The sequence below is a fragment of the Drosophila rhopaloa genome, unplaced genomic scaffold (assembly GCF_018152115.1).
Source record: "Drosophila rhopaloa isolate 14029-0021.01 unplaced genomic scaffold, ASM1815211v1 contig_115, whole genome shotgun sequence".
Taxonomy (NCBI): Eukaryota; Metazoa; Arthropoda; class Insecta; order Diptera; family Drosophilidae; genus Drosophila; species Drosophila rhopaloa.
Window position 1 is genome coordinate 11,228,730 of NW_025334990.1, and position 17,184 is coordinate 11,245,913.

General features: G+C 38.7%; 1 protein-coding gene across 5 annotated transcripts in view; it reads left to right on the plus strand.

Moving 5' to 3' along the window:
- LOC108046235 (semaphorin-2A) overlaps window positions 1-17,184 on the plus strand; it is a 37,315-nt gene that overhangs the window by 16,538 nt on the left and 3,593 nt on the right. Inside the window, exons 1-9 of one of the 5 annotated variants that reach the window (XM_017125834.1) lie at window positions 2,610-2,716; window positions 3,364-3,676; window positions 12,153-12,240; window positions 12,436-12,487; window positions 14,573-14,641; window positions 15,532-15,639; window positions 15,872-16,009; window positions 16,081-16,213; window positions 16,407-16,763. In XM_017125834.1, the coding sequence (XP_016981323.1) occupies window positions 3,466-3,676; window positions 12,153-12,240; window positions 12,436-12,487; window positions 14,573-14,641; window positions 15,532-15,639; window positions 15,872-16,009; window positions 16,081-16,213; window positions 16,407-16,763 (1,156 nt within the window). In that variant the 5' untranslated portion in view covers window positions 2,610-2,716; window positions 3,364-3,465. Of the gene's footprint in view, window positions 1-2,609; window positions 2,717-3,243; window positions 3,677-12,152; window positions 12,241-12,435; window positions 12,488-14,572; window positions 14,642-15,531; window positions 15,640-15,871; window positions 16,010-16,080; window positions 16,214-16,406; window positions 16,764-17,184 lie in introns of those variants that run through there. The other 4 variants (XM_017125832.1, XM_017125835.1, XM_017125833.1 and 1 more) reach the window with 4 other exon arrangements.

Here is a 17,184-nt window from a genome sequence, read left to right on the forward strand (position 1 = left end):
TTTTTGTTGATCAATTACTCCTTTAAGCCTATTAACCTTTAGAAATTGCCAAGTCAAGTTTAGGAGTAACGATTTGTAAGGCACACAAAATTTTGGATAGGCATGTTCTACTGTAGTTGTTGTTATTTTTCTTGTCGGTCAGTCCGACTTCTCTTTTTATTTTGCTTTTTGGCTTTCTGTGCGAACAAGTTGGTAGGAAGAAAGTGCATTGAAATCTTTGTAAGTAACTTGAGTAAGCCAACTTGGGACAACAACAAAACAACAAAGGAGAGGCAGCCAAACAACAAATAACAAAACAGGACATTCACAACAAATGGTTTTTATCGCTTTTCCAAACTGTGTGGGTGTGTGTTGTTTGCTGCTGGTTATTTGGCCAACTTTTTATATAATGCATGGAAAGTTGCTGGCCGCTGACAAGTTGAGCGACCAACAATGTTTGGCGAGACAAGTTTTCATGTTTTATTTGGCATAATCAAAATGCTATTTAAGCTTTCTCCCACGCTGTCTACCCATCCCCCTTGCACCCGCAGGTTAAGGTATTAAGCAATAAATAGCAATTACAAATGCGGTCAAATTAATAGCATAAAGGATGTAAATGATTATCCTAATCTGTTGGTCAAAAAAATATTAACCATACTCCAGTAGGGTAGATTTAAGTGTGAGAAAAAAGTATTAAAAGTGCAAAAAATTGTATTTTAGGGTTTGACACAATAATAAAAAAACGTATTGTTTACTTTATTTTATCTATTTTAACAAAGTCAACAGTGCGTATGGGTAATTTTTTCCAACCAACTTCTTATGGTAGGAAAGGCCTTAAATGCATCAAATAAAGTTAGAACCCGACAATTATTATATAGTTTTCGACCCCCTCAATGTAAATATTTTAATATCAAAAATTATTTTAAGATGTTAATTATTCACTTGTCATATACGTATTTGTGTATTATTTGCTATTATTTGTCTAGTATCAAATGTACACTTAAAATATCCGTTACTATTCACTTGACCACAACTTAATGTTCAAAAGATAATGAAAGAGCGAGAAAAACTAAGCAGGACTTACACCCATTCCCCCAAATGTAAGTTAGAGCGGAACGGACTGCGTGTGTGTGCGTTGCCCCTTTGTTTGTGTACGTGTTGGGGCATACGCGCTGTACAAAGTGCGCTAAATTAAGCTGTCATTAAGGACTTAATTAAAGTCCTTTGTTGAAAGTTGACATTGTGTGAAAGAAACGTTTGCGAAAACAAATGACAATGGCGACGTTGTCGCTGCTGCACTTGAAAGGCTATCCCCCGAAAAAAGAAAAAAACCCCAAAAATGGCACCCAACATCAAAGCAATTACAAAGGCAGCAACAACAATGCGGGATAGAGTAAGAGAGAGAGTGAGAGATAGTGGGGGATAGAGTGGGTGTACATGTGTCAAAAATTTTCAACAGTATCATGATGCAAGTGTTCTTTTGGGGGTGTGCGACGGGAACGACTAGTTTGCTGATGTTGCGAAAACTCATTAGCAGGCAAACAGAGCGAATGGGATAGACAGACAATGCAAAAGAAGGCAAACACACACACGCGCACAGGTGCCACCCACACTCACAATTGCAAATATCAAGGATAAACGAAACATAACCGACTTGCTTTTTAATTAAATATTTTGCCAAGCAGACACTCAAATGCCAGAGACACTGCCAAAACTGTGTTTAATTGCCGCCCAAGGCATCTAAATGCAAGAGTTTACCCTGCATACCTGCCATCCTGATCCTGCCATCCATCCATCCATCCGTTTTGTTTGTCTGGCTCGGCAAATGTTTGCTCACTGCCAAAATTGTCGTTGTCCTTGCTAAAAATCACTTCGACGCTTCCGCACGGCAAATTACGAAAATTGAATGACGACATTTTGCAGCGCGACTTTGCGGCGAGGAGCAAGGATAATTTCGCCAACTTATATTGCGAGACTATATCAGAATATTCAACGAATATTTATATCAAAAGTTTTTACCACTTTAGTATTTTGTTTTGCAGTTTCACGAAAATGTTCTATAAGCTTTTCGTGATTAATCTGACTCAAGAGAGTAACGGATAATATATAATAAATTACTAAAAAAACAAATGGTTTATAAAAATTAAATTAAATCAAATTATGAAAATAAAGTAAATTTTGGGATATGTAAAAAAAAATTGTCAGTGAAAAGTAAGATATGAAATTTCAGATAAGTTTGTTCCTAATGTTATTTTTGTGACTCTAATTTCACTTTTTATGTTTTCTGATTTTTATAAATTTATTAATCTCTTAGACCTCTTATCTTTGAAAATCATTTGTTTTTGTACAAATATAAATAAATACAATCATAAATGTTTCAAACGCAATTTTATTTTTTTATTTTGAAAAATTTGTCTTTAGCTGGTTTTTTACTTACCTTCTAAATCCTTTTAATTGACAAACATAAATTAATTAGTTAGCTTATTTAATTTCTCAACCGCCAAAGTATTTAAATTGACGCGTTAGATCTTCACAGTTGGTATATACCAAAACCGATGGACGATATTTCCCCGAGAAAAACGCTTTAGTATATTTCTCACACCTGCGTTGCCAAGTGATCGTGGAGTTGTTGTTTTCTTTTTGTTGTCGGTTGTTCTTTTGTGTTTGGTGTTTCCGCTCGGAATTCTCGGGCATTTTACAATTGTTAACTTTCGTGGGCGGTACTCAATTTGCAGTGGTAAATCACACGAACTGCGTTCAGTTCACTCTTAACTAATTGGCATATATCGGTTCATTCAATTTGCAGTTCGATTTTCGAAATTCCAATAAACCAAAACTCCCAACAACACTCAAGTGTGTATCTCTATTTGCGTGTGTGTATGTGAGAATGTTTGTGTGGAAGTTAAAGGCAAAGTTAAAATTGAAACCAAGGAAATATTTGCAGATTAATCATTTATTTATTGAGGCAGTGCCTTTTGAATTGTTTAAACTTTAAAGTACGCGTTTATTTATCTCTGTATCTTTCTCTGAGAAACTATTGTTGTTTCCCCTCTTCATTTTGTTTTTCCGAGCGTGGGCATATATAACCAGTTTCCTTTTGCCTTTATCTTTATATCGCACATGCTTTGCGAGTGCTAAATGCGTTGAAATCGAATTGAAAACCGAATTGAACACAGAACTGTGTAAAATGCATTACGCCTTTATGCGCCTGCAACGCATACATAATTAATCCGAAACGAAATTGGCACTGCGGCCCCAAAAAAGGGGCGCTATAAATCGCCTGCGGGAAGAAGTTTATTTTAAAATCCATTTGCCAGTGAAATCAATTCCATTGCAATTGCCACAAAAGTGTGTAAAAATAATACAAGTTAAATGTGTTAACAGTTATTCGTGGGAAAAAACGCGCCGGTTTTTCATCGCACATCGGTAAAATCAACAAGCAATCGCCCTCTCTCGCTTCCTCTCGCTCTGTAATCCAATTGAGGTATGAGGGCCGCTTTCGCCCCCTCTCTCCCTCGCACCGCCCCCGCAATGCCGCTTCTCCAGCTATCGCCTCTCCTCGCACTCCTGCTACTGCTATCCAGCAGTGTGAGCGAGACGGCTGCGGACTATGAAAACACCTGGAACTTCTACTACGAGCGTCCTTGTTGCACTGGAAACGATCAGGGCAACAACAACTTCGGAAAGCACGGCGCAGGTAACTAACTAACGAGAAAAAATGGAAGAACACGGATTAAAATACATTTGTTAAATAAATGTAAAGTTCGTGTGCACTGGGTTTTTTATAGGCTTTTGAACAGGGTACTTTAATTTCCTGCTAAAACTATCGATGGTCCAAGCATTTTCGACCAGAAAGATTTGGACTCAAAAACTGCCGGTTGAAGTACTATAATTAATAATATTTATGTCAAAAAACGTTACCAAGTTTGAATTATGTTTAATTAAATGGCCTTAGACTGGCAAAATCAATCAATCAATCCAAAAAATCTTGCCTAGAGGGTATTGGCAACTTCTGTACTCTATGATTTCATTTCATCCGTTTTTTAACATTTGCCAATATTATTTTTCAATCTTTCAGGCAACAACAAATTTGTAATTTATTTGCCATAATATTCGCACATGTTCTTTGTGCCTTTATTATTTATCTCGTTTGGTTCGATTTCAATTGCACCTATTTTTTTATGTCGGTTTGGGCCATTTTGCATTGCTGGCTTGAAGCATTGTTATTGTTGTTGTTATTTATAATTTGCATTTTAATGCGTTCCATTTATACTGAATATTGCTGGGCCGTGCAATTGTGAATTGTTGCTATTCATATGCATATTTCATGTTTAAACAAATACCAATAATGTAATCATATTTTTACCATATGCAGCCCCATAATCCACAGAGATAAATCCTGAATGATATATAATTGACTGGGTCCCCTTAATACCCGCCCCCGAAGGAATGTGAATACTTTTCCATTTAAATGCGAAATCAAAGTCGATTTCCCTATAGATTTCTTTCCCAAGCTTTGTTCGTTTCGAAGTTTGACCAGTTTTATTGAGTCATTAAGGCCTAAAAGTTATTTAAAATTCAACTATGAAAGGTAAGAAACAGGTTTTTAACTACTTTATGGCTGAAGCATGTTGGATTTTGCTTAATAATTTTGGACAACATTAATTTATCATCTTGAAGTTGATTAAAAAGTTCCCCAGAATTCAATGAATGTGCTAGTATAAGAACAGCAAAAAGCCATTAAAAAAATAGCGTATAAAATGTTGTATAAAAAAATTTAAATCTCATTTTGCCCGACAAACAACAACTTCGGGTCAAGACTAGTAAACATTTTCTAATAGTTCACGTTCCGGAATGCCGGTCATGTACCCCCTTGTCTCTATATCTTTAACTATAAGCCATAAGTGCAGCATAAAACTTCACGTGCCGACACCAACTTTTGGTCCTTGCCGCATGCTGCGCTGTAAACTCAATAGCTAAGCACTTGGCCCAAAGGAAAACGTGAGGCGATTAGAGAATCGTTCAAGCTGTTTGCGCATACTTTTCCCAAAGTTGTATAGGAAAATACATATAGAAAGGTCAAAAAATATATACTAAAGAGCTACAAAGTTGGAAAGCTGAACACTGCACCAGATGCACCATTTTAAACCGATCGGCTAGCCATAAATTAAAACACTTAAACCACAAAAGCCACCGAACTGAATAACAACAAAACTCTAAAATGTCAACCATAAATTCCCCTGTTGATGCGGCAAATTTATTACATGTTTTTTTTCTCGTCTGTAAATGAAAAAGCACTATTTTTATTGATTTAAATGAAATTAATTGCACTTTATTTTCGGGGAATACTAAATTTATGCCTCTCTATGGTATTTCCCCATCCTCATTGCCTCGCCCTCCTCTTTCACCACCTCCACCACTTCAATTGGTTGACTCAGCGGTTTGACAGATGTTTCTTCGACTCTTTTTCCCTAAATTCTATTTTTATATGGCTTTGTGTCCGCCAGCCAGCTCTTCCCCTTGTTCTTTCTTCTTTGGGCACTCACATGAGATACAAAGTCAGCCTGTTGTTTGACACAAGGTGTAATGACTTCATTATAAAGGCCAAACCCATGATTATTGACTTATTTGATCGGCAGGTAGCTAAGGTTAAGGCTCCTAAGACTATAGGGTTTGAACAGAAACAACAGGGGTTCCACTGACCAGAAAAAAGGAGAGAAATAATTAACTCTGCTGATAATATGCACACATTTCATACCAGTTATTCATACAACAATTCACAATTCGTGGAATTCGCAGAATGATTTTTAATTTTTAAGTCCCAAAATATAGAGTAAAACAATTGGAATTTGCTCATGTGCCATTGGGCAAACGAAATCTTTATACTCTTTATTTGAGTGTAATAAACTCTTATGTTCTAAGCTAGTATTCTAAAAAGAGACAGTAAATAATACTTTACAGAAAGCTACCAAGAGATAGTTACAGCTTAGAGTTATAGCAGTCATTACTTATTTATTTTCAACTCTTGCTTTAAGTTTTTATTGCCACAAATAGAGCTAGAGCATGGGATTAATGGCTTTGAGTTGTCTGATTTCTTTCTAAATGCAACAGCTTTAAGAGCTTTGCACTCGCTTGTGGTCTTTGTCAAACTGTAGGCGCACTGCTGACCCATTAAAACGACAAAAGCGATAAAGGGGATAGCACAGTTCTTGCCCTGGGGCTTTTATATATATATTTTTTTAGAGGGAGTAGATGGGGTGGGACTTCAGCTGTGAGTTCCACTTCATCAGGACAATGTCAAAAGCTGTTCACACAGTAGCTCTCATTGAGCCCACCCCTTTGCTGTTGAGCTGGGTGGTTCGGGAGGGGATTTACCTGGCTTTGAGCCTGGAATTGGGCCCAGAACCTGGGGAACCACCCAAAGCATGTCAGCACGGAGCTGCGTGGAGCTGCTCACAATGGAAAGTTTGCCGCGAAATTGAATTTCAATGCAATGCCCGACACCTCCAGCTGCAAGTGGGGCTTAATATTGCTTCCCAGCGAGTCGGAGCGAGCAAGTGCCGAGGCAACAAGCAACAAGCGGCGGCAACATCATTAAAAGTGTGTTTAAAGCGGACCCTTTGCCCAAGTTTTAGTTGGCCAGCGAGAACGGAAGGAAAATCACGTTCCACCTCGAACAACTTGGCTAAGTTCATTCGGAGAAAACGGCTTTCTAGTACTCAAATCTGGAGGATAAAGTTTTTAGAGTCAGCAAAGGAATCAGGAAGATTGTTCTAGCGTTAACGATTAGTATTGGTTTTCGATTTAAAATGAAGATCTGTTTTGAGATTATTGTTTATTTATTTATTGCAAATTATAAAATACAGTAAAAGATAATGTAATCTTTTGTACGTTTACGAATTTTTGACCCAACTTGAATATCTGAACACTCCTACAAATTTTATTGAATTATAGAGGAGTAAAAATTGATGATCATTTTAAATTTCTTTATTAATTATTTAACAGAAAAAAATTTAAAAATACTTTATTGCGGTAATAAAATTTTGTTTTTCTAAAAAACTAAATTTTTGCATTTATATTATAGAAATTTTTAACTCATAAAAACAAAATTAAGTTTAATTAATAAAAAAATTTAATTTAATTTGGCCTGTATTTTATTTTTCAGTGCCCTCGCAAATGTGTAGTTATATAACATTCGATTGACAGACCCCACTTAATGTAGGCGTTGCTGATTACAGCAGAGGAAGTCCGCTTATCGCTCGCTGGGTGAAGAAAAAAAAATCCGAAAGTATAGAGGACAGACAGAGGGAAATGGAGAGGAAGCGGTGGCCGATAGCAAAGTGTCGCAAAATGTTGCAAAAGCAATTAGCACAGGCAACAGGCCAAATGCAATCAATCAACTGCAAATGCAGTTAGGCCACAGATTTTGTCGTTTGCCATAATTCAATCATTTTAAATTGATGCAAACAACTCGCTTAACGTTAATTTCAATTTGCCCATCATTTTAAGGTGAAATTTAATTAAATTTTCATTCAGTGCCAGCTCGCCTGCGTGTGTGCATTTCTGCTGGCTTAATTGACTTAGGCTAAGCATGCTAAAGACCAGAATTTGCATTCTCTTTTGTCTAGCCAAAATATGTTGCATATGGCAAGCAACTTGCGGCTTTGTGCGCACTTAAGTGGCAACAAGACTTGCAGCTGGACGCTCTGAATTCATGGCAAATTAAGCGAGCCGCAGAATGTTTTAGTTGTCGAGCAAATTTGCCATAAAGGTGCTGGGGCCAAAAACTACAAAAAAAAACATCAATGGAAAAATAGCTAAGGGCTTACGAAGTGGAAATACACTTACTATTTTTGGGGACCTTTAATTTAATATGAAGTAAATATTTAAGGGAATATATCAAGCAACTATTGAGAGTAACCTTGTGTAATTAGTTGGGCGAAAATATTGAAAATATATAACCAAAAAATATAAAAGATAAATCTTAAAATCATCTTACATCTAACCAAAATAGTATGGATAAATAAATTACTTGTTAACTACTGAATAAAGTGATTTTTGCTTTCGATTAAAAACTAATATTTATCCAACTGTTTAATATTTATTAATACAATTTTTTTGTTCATTATTCCTTAAACATTTTATTTCAGCATTTACACAGCAATTTCGCTTCCCAACGACTTTTTCACAATTTTCGTGCTCATTAAATATCAGTTAATATTTAAAATACACTTAGCAAGGGTATAAAAACAGGGGTTTAAAAACTATTTAAACCGTTTATGTGGCGCACTCACACATGGAGCTCATCAAATGAAGTTGCACCGAGAACTACCTCTACCTCCACCTCGTTTTAACCAAAAATGAAACAGTTACCGCATCCGTATTTTGTTGCGTTTTTGTTGGCAGCTTTTGGGCGATGTCCAGGCCATATACTAGGATACTAGGGTGCTGTTGCCATTGCAGTTGCTGCTGGTCTGTCTAGTGGTGTTTTGACTGCTCTTTTGATGCTTTTTTATGAGTGCGCTCTCCGGGTTTTTTGCATTTTTGCTATTTTGCAACAAAATGAACTTGCACTGCGCATTGCTGCTGCCATAAAATGAACTAAATTGAGTTGAAAATGTTTCGCACACCACCCCCTCTGAAACTTCCTGACCCCTTGCGCTTTTCATGGCTGCAGTATAATATTAAAGCTGCAGCCCGAATGCCTTTGGGCATTCAGACATCGTACAGTGCTGACAATAAGTATATTTACCATGCATACGCGTTTTAATTATATACACAGACAATCAAAAGGAGACAACGCAGGAGTGTGGTGCTGTTCCTTGTTGTTCTGTGCAAATGAAATGGCAACCACTTTGGGTAAGCATTTCGGTTTACCCCCCGTCCTTCTGCCCGGAAAATCCTATTCTTCTTTGGCTTTTCTCAACCACACCCCTGCCGCCTCTTTTCAGTTTCAGTTTGCACCACAGGTGCAGACGTCTAGACGGCTTTTCGAGTGCTTAGAGCCGACGTGAATTTCTCATAATTAACAAGAGCACCGAAATAAGGGGGAATTTTCACCTGGGATATTCTGGCTTGGCATTGCAAAGCAGGGAAATTAATAAAATGGTTTGTTCACCATTGCAAAATGTTGTCTATATTTCCCTTTTCCGAGATATAATTTATTATCTATATATAAGATTATTTTGAGATTAGATATTTATAGTTCTATCATATCATATGGATGGATTATCTAAAGATATTATAACGTGAACTAAAATTCTAGTTACACAATATTCACTGTATTAGGCATATATTTTATATCCATCTTGGCCGATTAACCTTTTTTCCCCCTTTTTTTCTTTATTGTCTAGATTTTTTTTTTGGTATGCTGAGTTGAAAAGAGAACATTTTCAAAGGAAATTTTGGTTTTTAGCCAGTTAGGATAAACTTAAAAGTGGCTCTAGGGTATTGATTCGACATAAAAGCCTTGAGTACCGGTTACAGTTTGTGTGTCATGTTTTGCGACAAGTTTGGAATTTACCTTAACATTTCAAAGGTAAATGTCAGCCGGGGTCCGTGCACCTGCAACTGACAAGGGCGTATAAATGTATATATGTATATGGTACCTATATCTGCCTTGGGACACGGTCAAATGGGCGGGTTGAGTGGGTGGCACTACATTAAATTTACAATATGCTCATTGCAATCCCCTCTTCCCTTCCCCTTCTGGCCACCACTCGCATTTGATTTGATAATAACGTTTTCGGAAATGTCATTTTCTCCCTTCAAGAAATTGATTTGACTGCCTCATCTTGGCTCTTTTCGCTCCGTTTTGCCACGTGGGGTTGGTCGTAAAAGGCAAACGCATATTTATGAAGAGCATAAAAATTATTGACATATATGGCGGAGTCATAAATGCTCATACACATAAGCACTCTCCTACTCCTTCCAGTGAAAATCCCAAAAGAAAATTGCCAAGCCAAAAAAAATGAATATAAAATTTGTCGTTTGTTGTTTTTTTTTTACGTTACTCAAAGGCAGCTCGTAAATGCAATTTGATTTTGATTGGACTTGGATTAAAAGCAAATAAAGTTCACATCTTAAATGTCAAATTTTGAAAGGATTTTTACAGTTGCCTTTGGGCAAACTTTAGAGGCACGTTGGGGGATTTGGATTGGATTTTGAAAGGGGGTCTTGGATAACGCCGATAAGCTAACAGATATTAAAACACGAAGTGGGAAAAATCGGTTCCAAATTAACTTATGGAAAACTTTTTTAAAAGTTCACTAATGATGAGTTGCAGTTTTGTTTTGTTTTGCAAAAGATTTTATAACTGGGTCATTAAAAATTAAAATTGTTTACCAGAAATCTCAAAAAATTTCCATCGACAAACTTTTTAACATTTTAAAACCAGCTTAATAAAAACAAAACATATAAAAAACTTTTATATAAAAACAAATAAAAGGCCTGCTTAAAAACTAAGTAGCAGTCCAATCCATTTATATATATAAATATTTTATCAAAGCAAAAGACCAACCTCGTTGATTTTACTTGTCTCACACCACTCATTTGGAAGCCTTTTTTCACTCCGTCCCATAAAGTGCCACAAAACGATTGGATAACCTCGATTCGCTAGAGTTCACGTTCTTTAGTGCCATCAATTTTATGTTAATATTTGCCATATTTTTATTGGCTTAATCCAGTCATGAAATCGTGGCAATATGTTTTTACTGGCTGCCGATGACAATTGGCCCCCATAAACAATTTCGCAAATCGTTGTGCGCCAGAGAGATTTAACCATTTCCGCAGTCTCCATGAAACATTTATAGTTTTCTGGCTCAAAGGCCAAAGGCGATATTGACTCGCAGAGCTCGCAACTCAATGTGGTCAATTAAATTGCGTAAATGCAAATTATTTATTAGTTTATGTATGCTTCGTTTGCTGCCTTTAAGAGTATGATTTGCTCGCTTTAAGATGCGAAAATAAAACTCTGAAAAAGTTGTACCAAAAATAAAAAAAAGGGCAAAGGGAAAAATTCGAAGAAAAAGCAGGAAAGTTCGACAGGCATTCACAATAAAAATATGTACAAAAGCATTTCAAGCGTACACAAGTCGACTTCCTGTTTGGCAAGGACATTCTATCCGAATTGTGCATGCAAACAAGCATACGAGTGAATGTATATGTGCGCACTTCTATTGTAGTTGGCCAATAGGTTGCTCGTTGTTTTCCCCTTGCCCAAAAAATATTCACTCGAAATCGGAAATCAAAAATAGCTACATTTCTGCCGGTGGGGTCTTGGGTGTTTCCTTTCCGTATTTACATATTCCATTGTTGAGCAGAAGCATAAATCGGATGCCTGTTTGGGTTATGTTTGGTTTGGTGTAGTCGGGTGGGGTTTTTGGGTTGGGTTCGGCTTGGTTTTGGTTTGGGGTCCTGCCCTTTGTTTGCTCCTTTGCTGACCTCTGTCATACTTTTGGCCATTGTCCGGCGTCAACTGAGGGGGATAATGCCTCGGTCATCCATATTACTTGAACGACATTTGACACTTTTGGCTGCCGCAGCATCCCGTCGCCCTTCCCATCTCATAACTCCCATCATCAGCTCCTTGGCGGCAAAATTAATTGCTGATGATATTGAAGTAGCGATGAGTGACAGGCGGGCAAATACAAATTAGTTTAATTAAAGAACTGTGTGCTCAGCATTTAGCAATAACCACATAACCACACATATACACATCATCCCGATGGGCAAACAATTTGCAGACAAAGCGACGTCACTGAAATTAACATAATACAATACTTATAATTAATGACTGTTGTTCGGTGGGAGTTTTGGAATGGCGTTTTGTGCCCTAAACTCTGCTTATTTTATGCTTTGCTCTGCGGAAAACTTCAATGTAAATAAACAAGACCATTTTCAAGCTCCTCTGTTTGCAAGGGAAAAAATGTTCACGAAAATGTCATTTGATTGAAATGGGATATCTATCTGTATCTTTGGCCCCCAACCGGGCTTCCTGCTCCTGTTTGTCTGTGGCCAGGACAGTCCGCCGTACTGTTTGGAAATGAAAACTTTGTTGACACTATCTAGACGCTGTGTCCGGCGTCTGCAACTCGGTTCACTTAGGGAAAATTTCTTTAGCAAATATTGAGCTTACTTAACGAAAATATTTTCCTTTTTTCTTCCTATTTCAGATCATGTGCGGGAGTTCAACTGCGGCAAGCTTTACTATCGGACATTCCATATGAACGAGGATCGGGATACGCTTTATGTGGGAGCTATGTAAGTACACGTTTTTTTATTCAATTAAAACATAGTTAATAATAAATCAGGGCTACTAATGTAAAAACCTTGCCCACAAAACATGAACAAGTCAGTTTTAGATTTAATCAATAAGTAACAGATTTAAATAGCATATCCTATTAGCCATAAAACCTTCCAACGAATTAAAATTAAATATATATTTACCTTTTCCAGGGATCGCGTATTCCGTGTGAACCTGCAGAACATCTCGTCGTCCAATTGTAATGTAAGTACCGCTGCCATGACTTCGCCACTGATAATACTAAATGCCTCAAATATGATAATCCTAGAGAACGCTTTTAGGCTAAGTCCTCTTGTCGCCATAGGTCGCCAAAAAGGGGATGTGGCAGGTTGTCCAGGGTCGAGCCACAAATCTAACTGACAGCGGGACAAAAAAAAAAGTCGTGAAAAGCTTTTGGGTAAAGCAACTTTGCTTGCGGCTGTTGCTGCTCTGTGGCATATTGTTAAAAATTCATTATACGCCACGTTGGCGGTGGGAGGGTTGTGTGTTTCTGTGTGTTTGCCATAGTTTCCAAATGGCCGCTAAGCTTCTTGCAGCTTTTTGTGGTCATAAAGCGCCATCTAAACGTTGTCAGCACAATACACCGGCTTAGCAGCCTTTTAGGCGCACTTCAAATGGCAACAACGACGACGACAGCCACAAATCTTCGATTCCCCCAGCGCAGCAGCAGAAAAAAATGTTTATTTTAGTTAACCCAAAGGCGCCTGCCCATTCCCCACGAAACTTCAACGAAAAAAAAGGGCCAAAAAACATATTTAATATGCACTCTCTTGTCCGGACATTATGTTCCTGGCGTATTCCCCGAACTGGTTCCGTTCCGCAGGCTCAGGTTTATGCGTTGCCCAGATATTTTGGGAAAGCGCCACATACGCGAACTTGCCACAACATTTGCGAGGCAATTCGATTACAGGAAGTGCTACCTCGTGTCCTGGGTTTGGGCATGGGCTTGGGTTTGGGCATGGGCTTGGGCTTGGTCTTGGGCTGTTTATGAATTTATGACTTGCAAAAGTTTGTTTTATGAGCGGCGCACACCTGACTTGCTCCTGCTGCTCCTTGGCTCCCGTCCTCTATTCCGTTCCATGCCATACCAATTCAAGCCATACAACGCATCTCCGAGCCGAATCGTAAAAGTCTAAGAGGTTATATTTCCTTGTAGCATGTTCGCCAGCCAGGATACGTCAATATATTTTATGCGGTTAAGTGCGAATACATTCGCCGTGGGCATCATTTGGTTCTGGCCTAATACACAGGGCGTTACACTGAGGAAATAAGGAAGAACCATTGCAGTTAAACTTTCAAGAAATAAGAATTCTTTTGTAGGCCTTTTTTGTGTAGGCCTTACCTAATGCATTTTCAGTCGCTAAAAACAACATGATTAGTTTTTAAACTATTTAACCTTAACTCAGACTTTTTACTCAAGATACATGTTTCCTTAGGCTAGAGAGATGGATCCCAATTCAAGGCTTTAGTTAATATTACAAGTTGTTTCCCTATGTTAAAGAGATAGACACCATAACTCTAGAATCTCATTAAAACCTGATTCTTTTCATAAGTTTTTAGCTCATGTCCTTTTCATTTTATTGTTTCATTTTATACACTACTTGTTAAACTTTTCAACTTTGTTCAATTCTTTTAAATATAGTTTTTCAATTTGTAAAGATGCGCTCAACACTTCTGCCTATTTGTGCTCAGTGCACCCGTATGCCCGCCTCTATGTTTTCTTCCAACTCCTGCACCTGTTTCCCTCTCGCGCCTTTGCTCCTCATCACACTTCTCCCGCTGCTTTATGCGCCAAATGCAAATTCAACTAAATAATACATGATTTTGGTTTTATATGAACGCTCTGCTGCGACGGCCTGCCTCCCAAGTGGGCGGATGGGTGGATGGGTGGTTGGGTGGTTGTCAGGCCGTTGCCGCTGGGTGGGTGGCCCTGTGGGTGGCTGCTGCGACGGCAATGGAGGTTGGTGCGTGAAAATATTTCGTGTGTGCTTGGGTAACATTACGTGATTTATAAATAAATTTAGTTGAAAGCATTCTGAAGGTGCCACGGACGACTGCTAGTTGTAGTTTATGCCGCATGCGGCAGACGCAGTCGCCCCTTAACATTTGCAATATACAATTTTTTCATTTTTGCTTTTTTCAGTAAATTGAATTTTTGAATTGATAGAACCCACACGGCACGTGAGCTTTTAACGTAATAGTTAATGGCTACAATCGTTGGGTCAGGAGAACTCGATTCGAATCGGTATATATTTAGCTAATTTATCTTTGGTTTACTTTTCTTTTCAGCGGGATGTGATCAACTTGGAGCCAACTCGCGATGATGTGGTTAGCTGTGTTTCCAAAGGAAAAAGTCAGGTGAGTTAAAGAAAAAAAGGCATTGTATTTAACTGCTCCTCTTTTGTTTCATACAAATCTTGTATTATATTCACCTTTAAATTTGTTGTGCAGGTAACCGCTGTTGTTTAAACTCCGAAATGCGAATAGATTACAAAAATGCAGACAATGTATAAAAATATAAAAACATTTTCCATATTGAAATGTAATCCATTTCAACCCATTTTTTCTTGATTTTAATCTGCTATCGAGTTCGTAAGAATTTTATACATATTTTCCAGGAATATTTAAACCACAATTGTTTTACCTTTTCCTCGTAAATTCCTGTGCGCTGCTGTAGCTCCTTTATGTACACTCATATATATACTCACAAATAAATCACATCCCTGCGGAGGTATTTCAGTAACTCGATTGCAGTTTAAAGCCAAGGAAATCCCATCCACTGGCAATGTGGCAGACGCTTCTGTTGCAACTCGTTTATAATGTGACAGCAAATCCTTTCATTCGAAATCAATTTCAAGTTATTCGTGGCAGGAGCAGCAGCATGTTGCATGTTGCACACACACGAGCAACTTGGGGGCCACATGGGCATCCTGCTTAAGTCATCATAAAGCTGCTTGTGTGCCACTGGCGCTGGTAGTAATTTTTGCAGCGTTTCGTTGCATTGTTGCCAATTGATTTAGCTTCGGCAGCGACGCGTGCTATTGCAATTTGTCCACATTTCTGCCACAAATTCGCTGTAGCATTACGGAACACACTTGAAACTATTTCGATATCGGCGCTATTGGGTGACAACACAGATGATGTCCCGTATCCACAATAAATTGGAAAAACCGACCCACAACATTGTCATTGCTTCTTTTTTCGTCCTTTGTGCTTATGTATCTCTATAATCGATATGTATTTTACAGATCTTCGACTGCAAGAACCATGTGCGTGTCATCCAGTCAATGGAGCAGGGCGATAGGCTCTATGTGTGCGGCACCAACGCCCACAATCCCAAGGATTATGTTATATATGTAAGTCGCCCAGATTGGGAAGCCATTCGCCATACGCCATATGCCATTTGCCATCTTTCATTCATGTTGCCATGAAAAGATTGCCACCGACAGTTGACTTTAGATGGCAATCAACAGTTGCTCACTCAGCCCTTGACATTTGTTCGTAGATAAAGCAACTAAACTAAAGTCAAACACTCGAAGGCAAATCTTTTGTGCCGCATCTCACTTATTCACCCTTTTCCATCTGCAGGCCAATCTGACTCACCTGCCGCGCTCCGAATATGTGATTGGCGTGGGCTTGGGCATCGCCAAGTGCCCCTACGATCCCCTGGACAACTCGACGGCGATTTATGTGGAGAATGGCAATCCGGGTGGTTTGCCCGGCCTGGTAAGCAAATTGCTCGCATAAACTAAAACTTTCTTGGACCCTAACTGAGGCTGTAAATTGCTTTTCTCCAGTACTCCGGCACCAATGCGGAGTTCACCAAGGCGGACACGGTTATTTTCCGCACTGATCTGTATAACACTTCGGCTAAACGCTTGGAATATAAATTCAAGAGGACTCTGAAATACGACTCCAAATGGTTGGACAGTAAGTATGAACTAGGGGTAAAAAGAAACAAATCATGGAGTGCAAAATTGAATCTGTTAAAGTGGGTTTAGGGTTTTTCAAAAGTAAATTTTTTAACCATGTGGTATTTTAAACTCGTTAATATTGATTATAACTGAATTCCTAGACTATTATTATTATTAACTTATTCTATTGTTCTTTCTCTTATTTTCAGAACCAAACTTTGTTGGGTCCTTTGACATCGGGGAGTACGTGTACTTCTTCTTCCGTGAAACAGCCGTGGAATATATCAACTGTGGCAAGGCTGTCTATTCACGCATCGCTCGCGTGTGCAAGAAGGATGTGGGTGGCAAGAACCTGCTGGCCCACAACTGGGCCACGTACCTTAAGGCCCGCCTCAACTGCAGCATCTCCGGCGAATTTCCATTCTATTTCAACGAGATCCAGTCGGTCTACCAACTGCCCTCCGACAAGAGCAGATTCTTCGCCACTTTCACGACGAGCACTAATGGCCTGATTGGATCTGCCGTATGCAGTTTCCACATTAACGAGATTCAGGCTGCCTTCAATGGTAAGCCCACCGCCTTTCGGGGCGATCCACACATCGCGATGACATGCAATTTTCTCCGCTTGTCCATTGTCCCCCAAGTGGATTGCAATTGGGATTGGGTGGCACGGACTTGAAATTGGAAACAGAAATGGAAATGGCACATGCAACTTATTGGCAAATTTTATTTGCAATCTACACATTTGTTTTATCCATTCGAGAGCACTCCCCCAACTGTGTGTTGAGTGTTTTGTAATTTCAGTTCAGTTCAGCGCAGTTCAGTTAGACTCGTTGCCGTGCGCAACATAAATCGTATTAGAAAATCCATTTGAATGGATTATGGCCACACACATGGATGGTATTTTTTATTCTCAACCGGCTGACAGCTTAGAGGAGAACCAGCTGACACCTTCGGTCGCAGATTTAAATCTTCAATTGCAGCTCA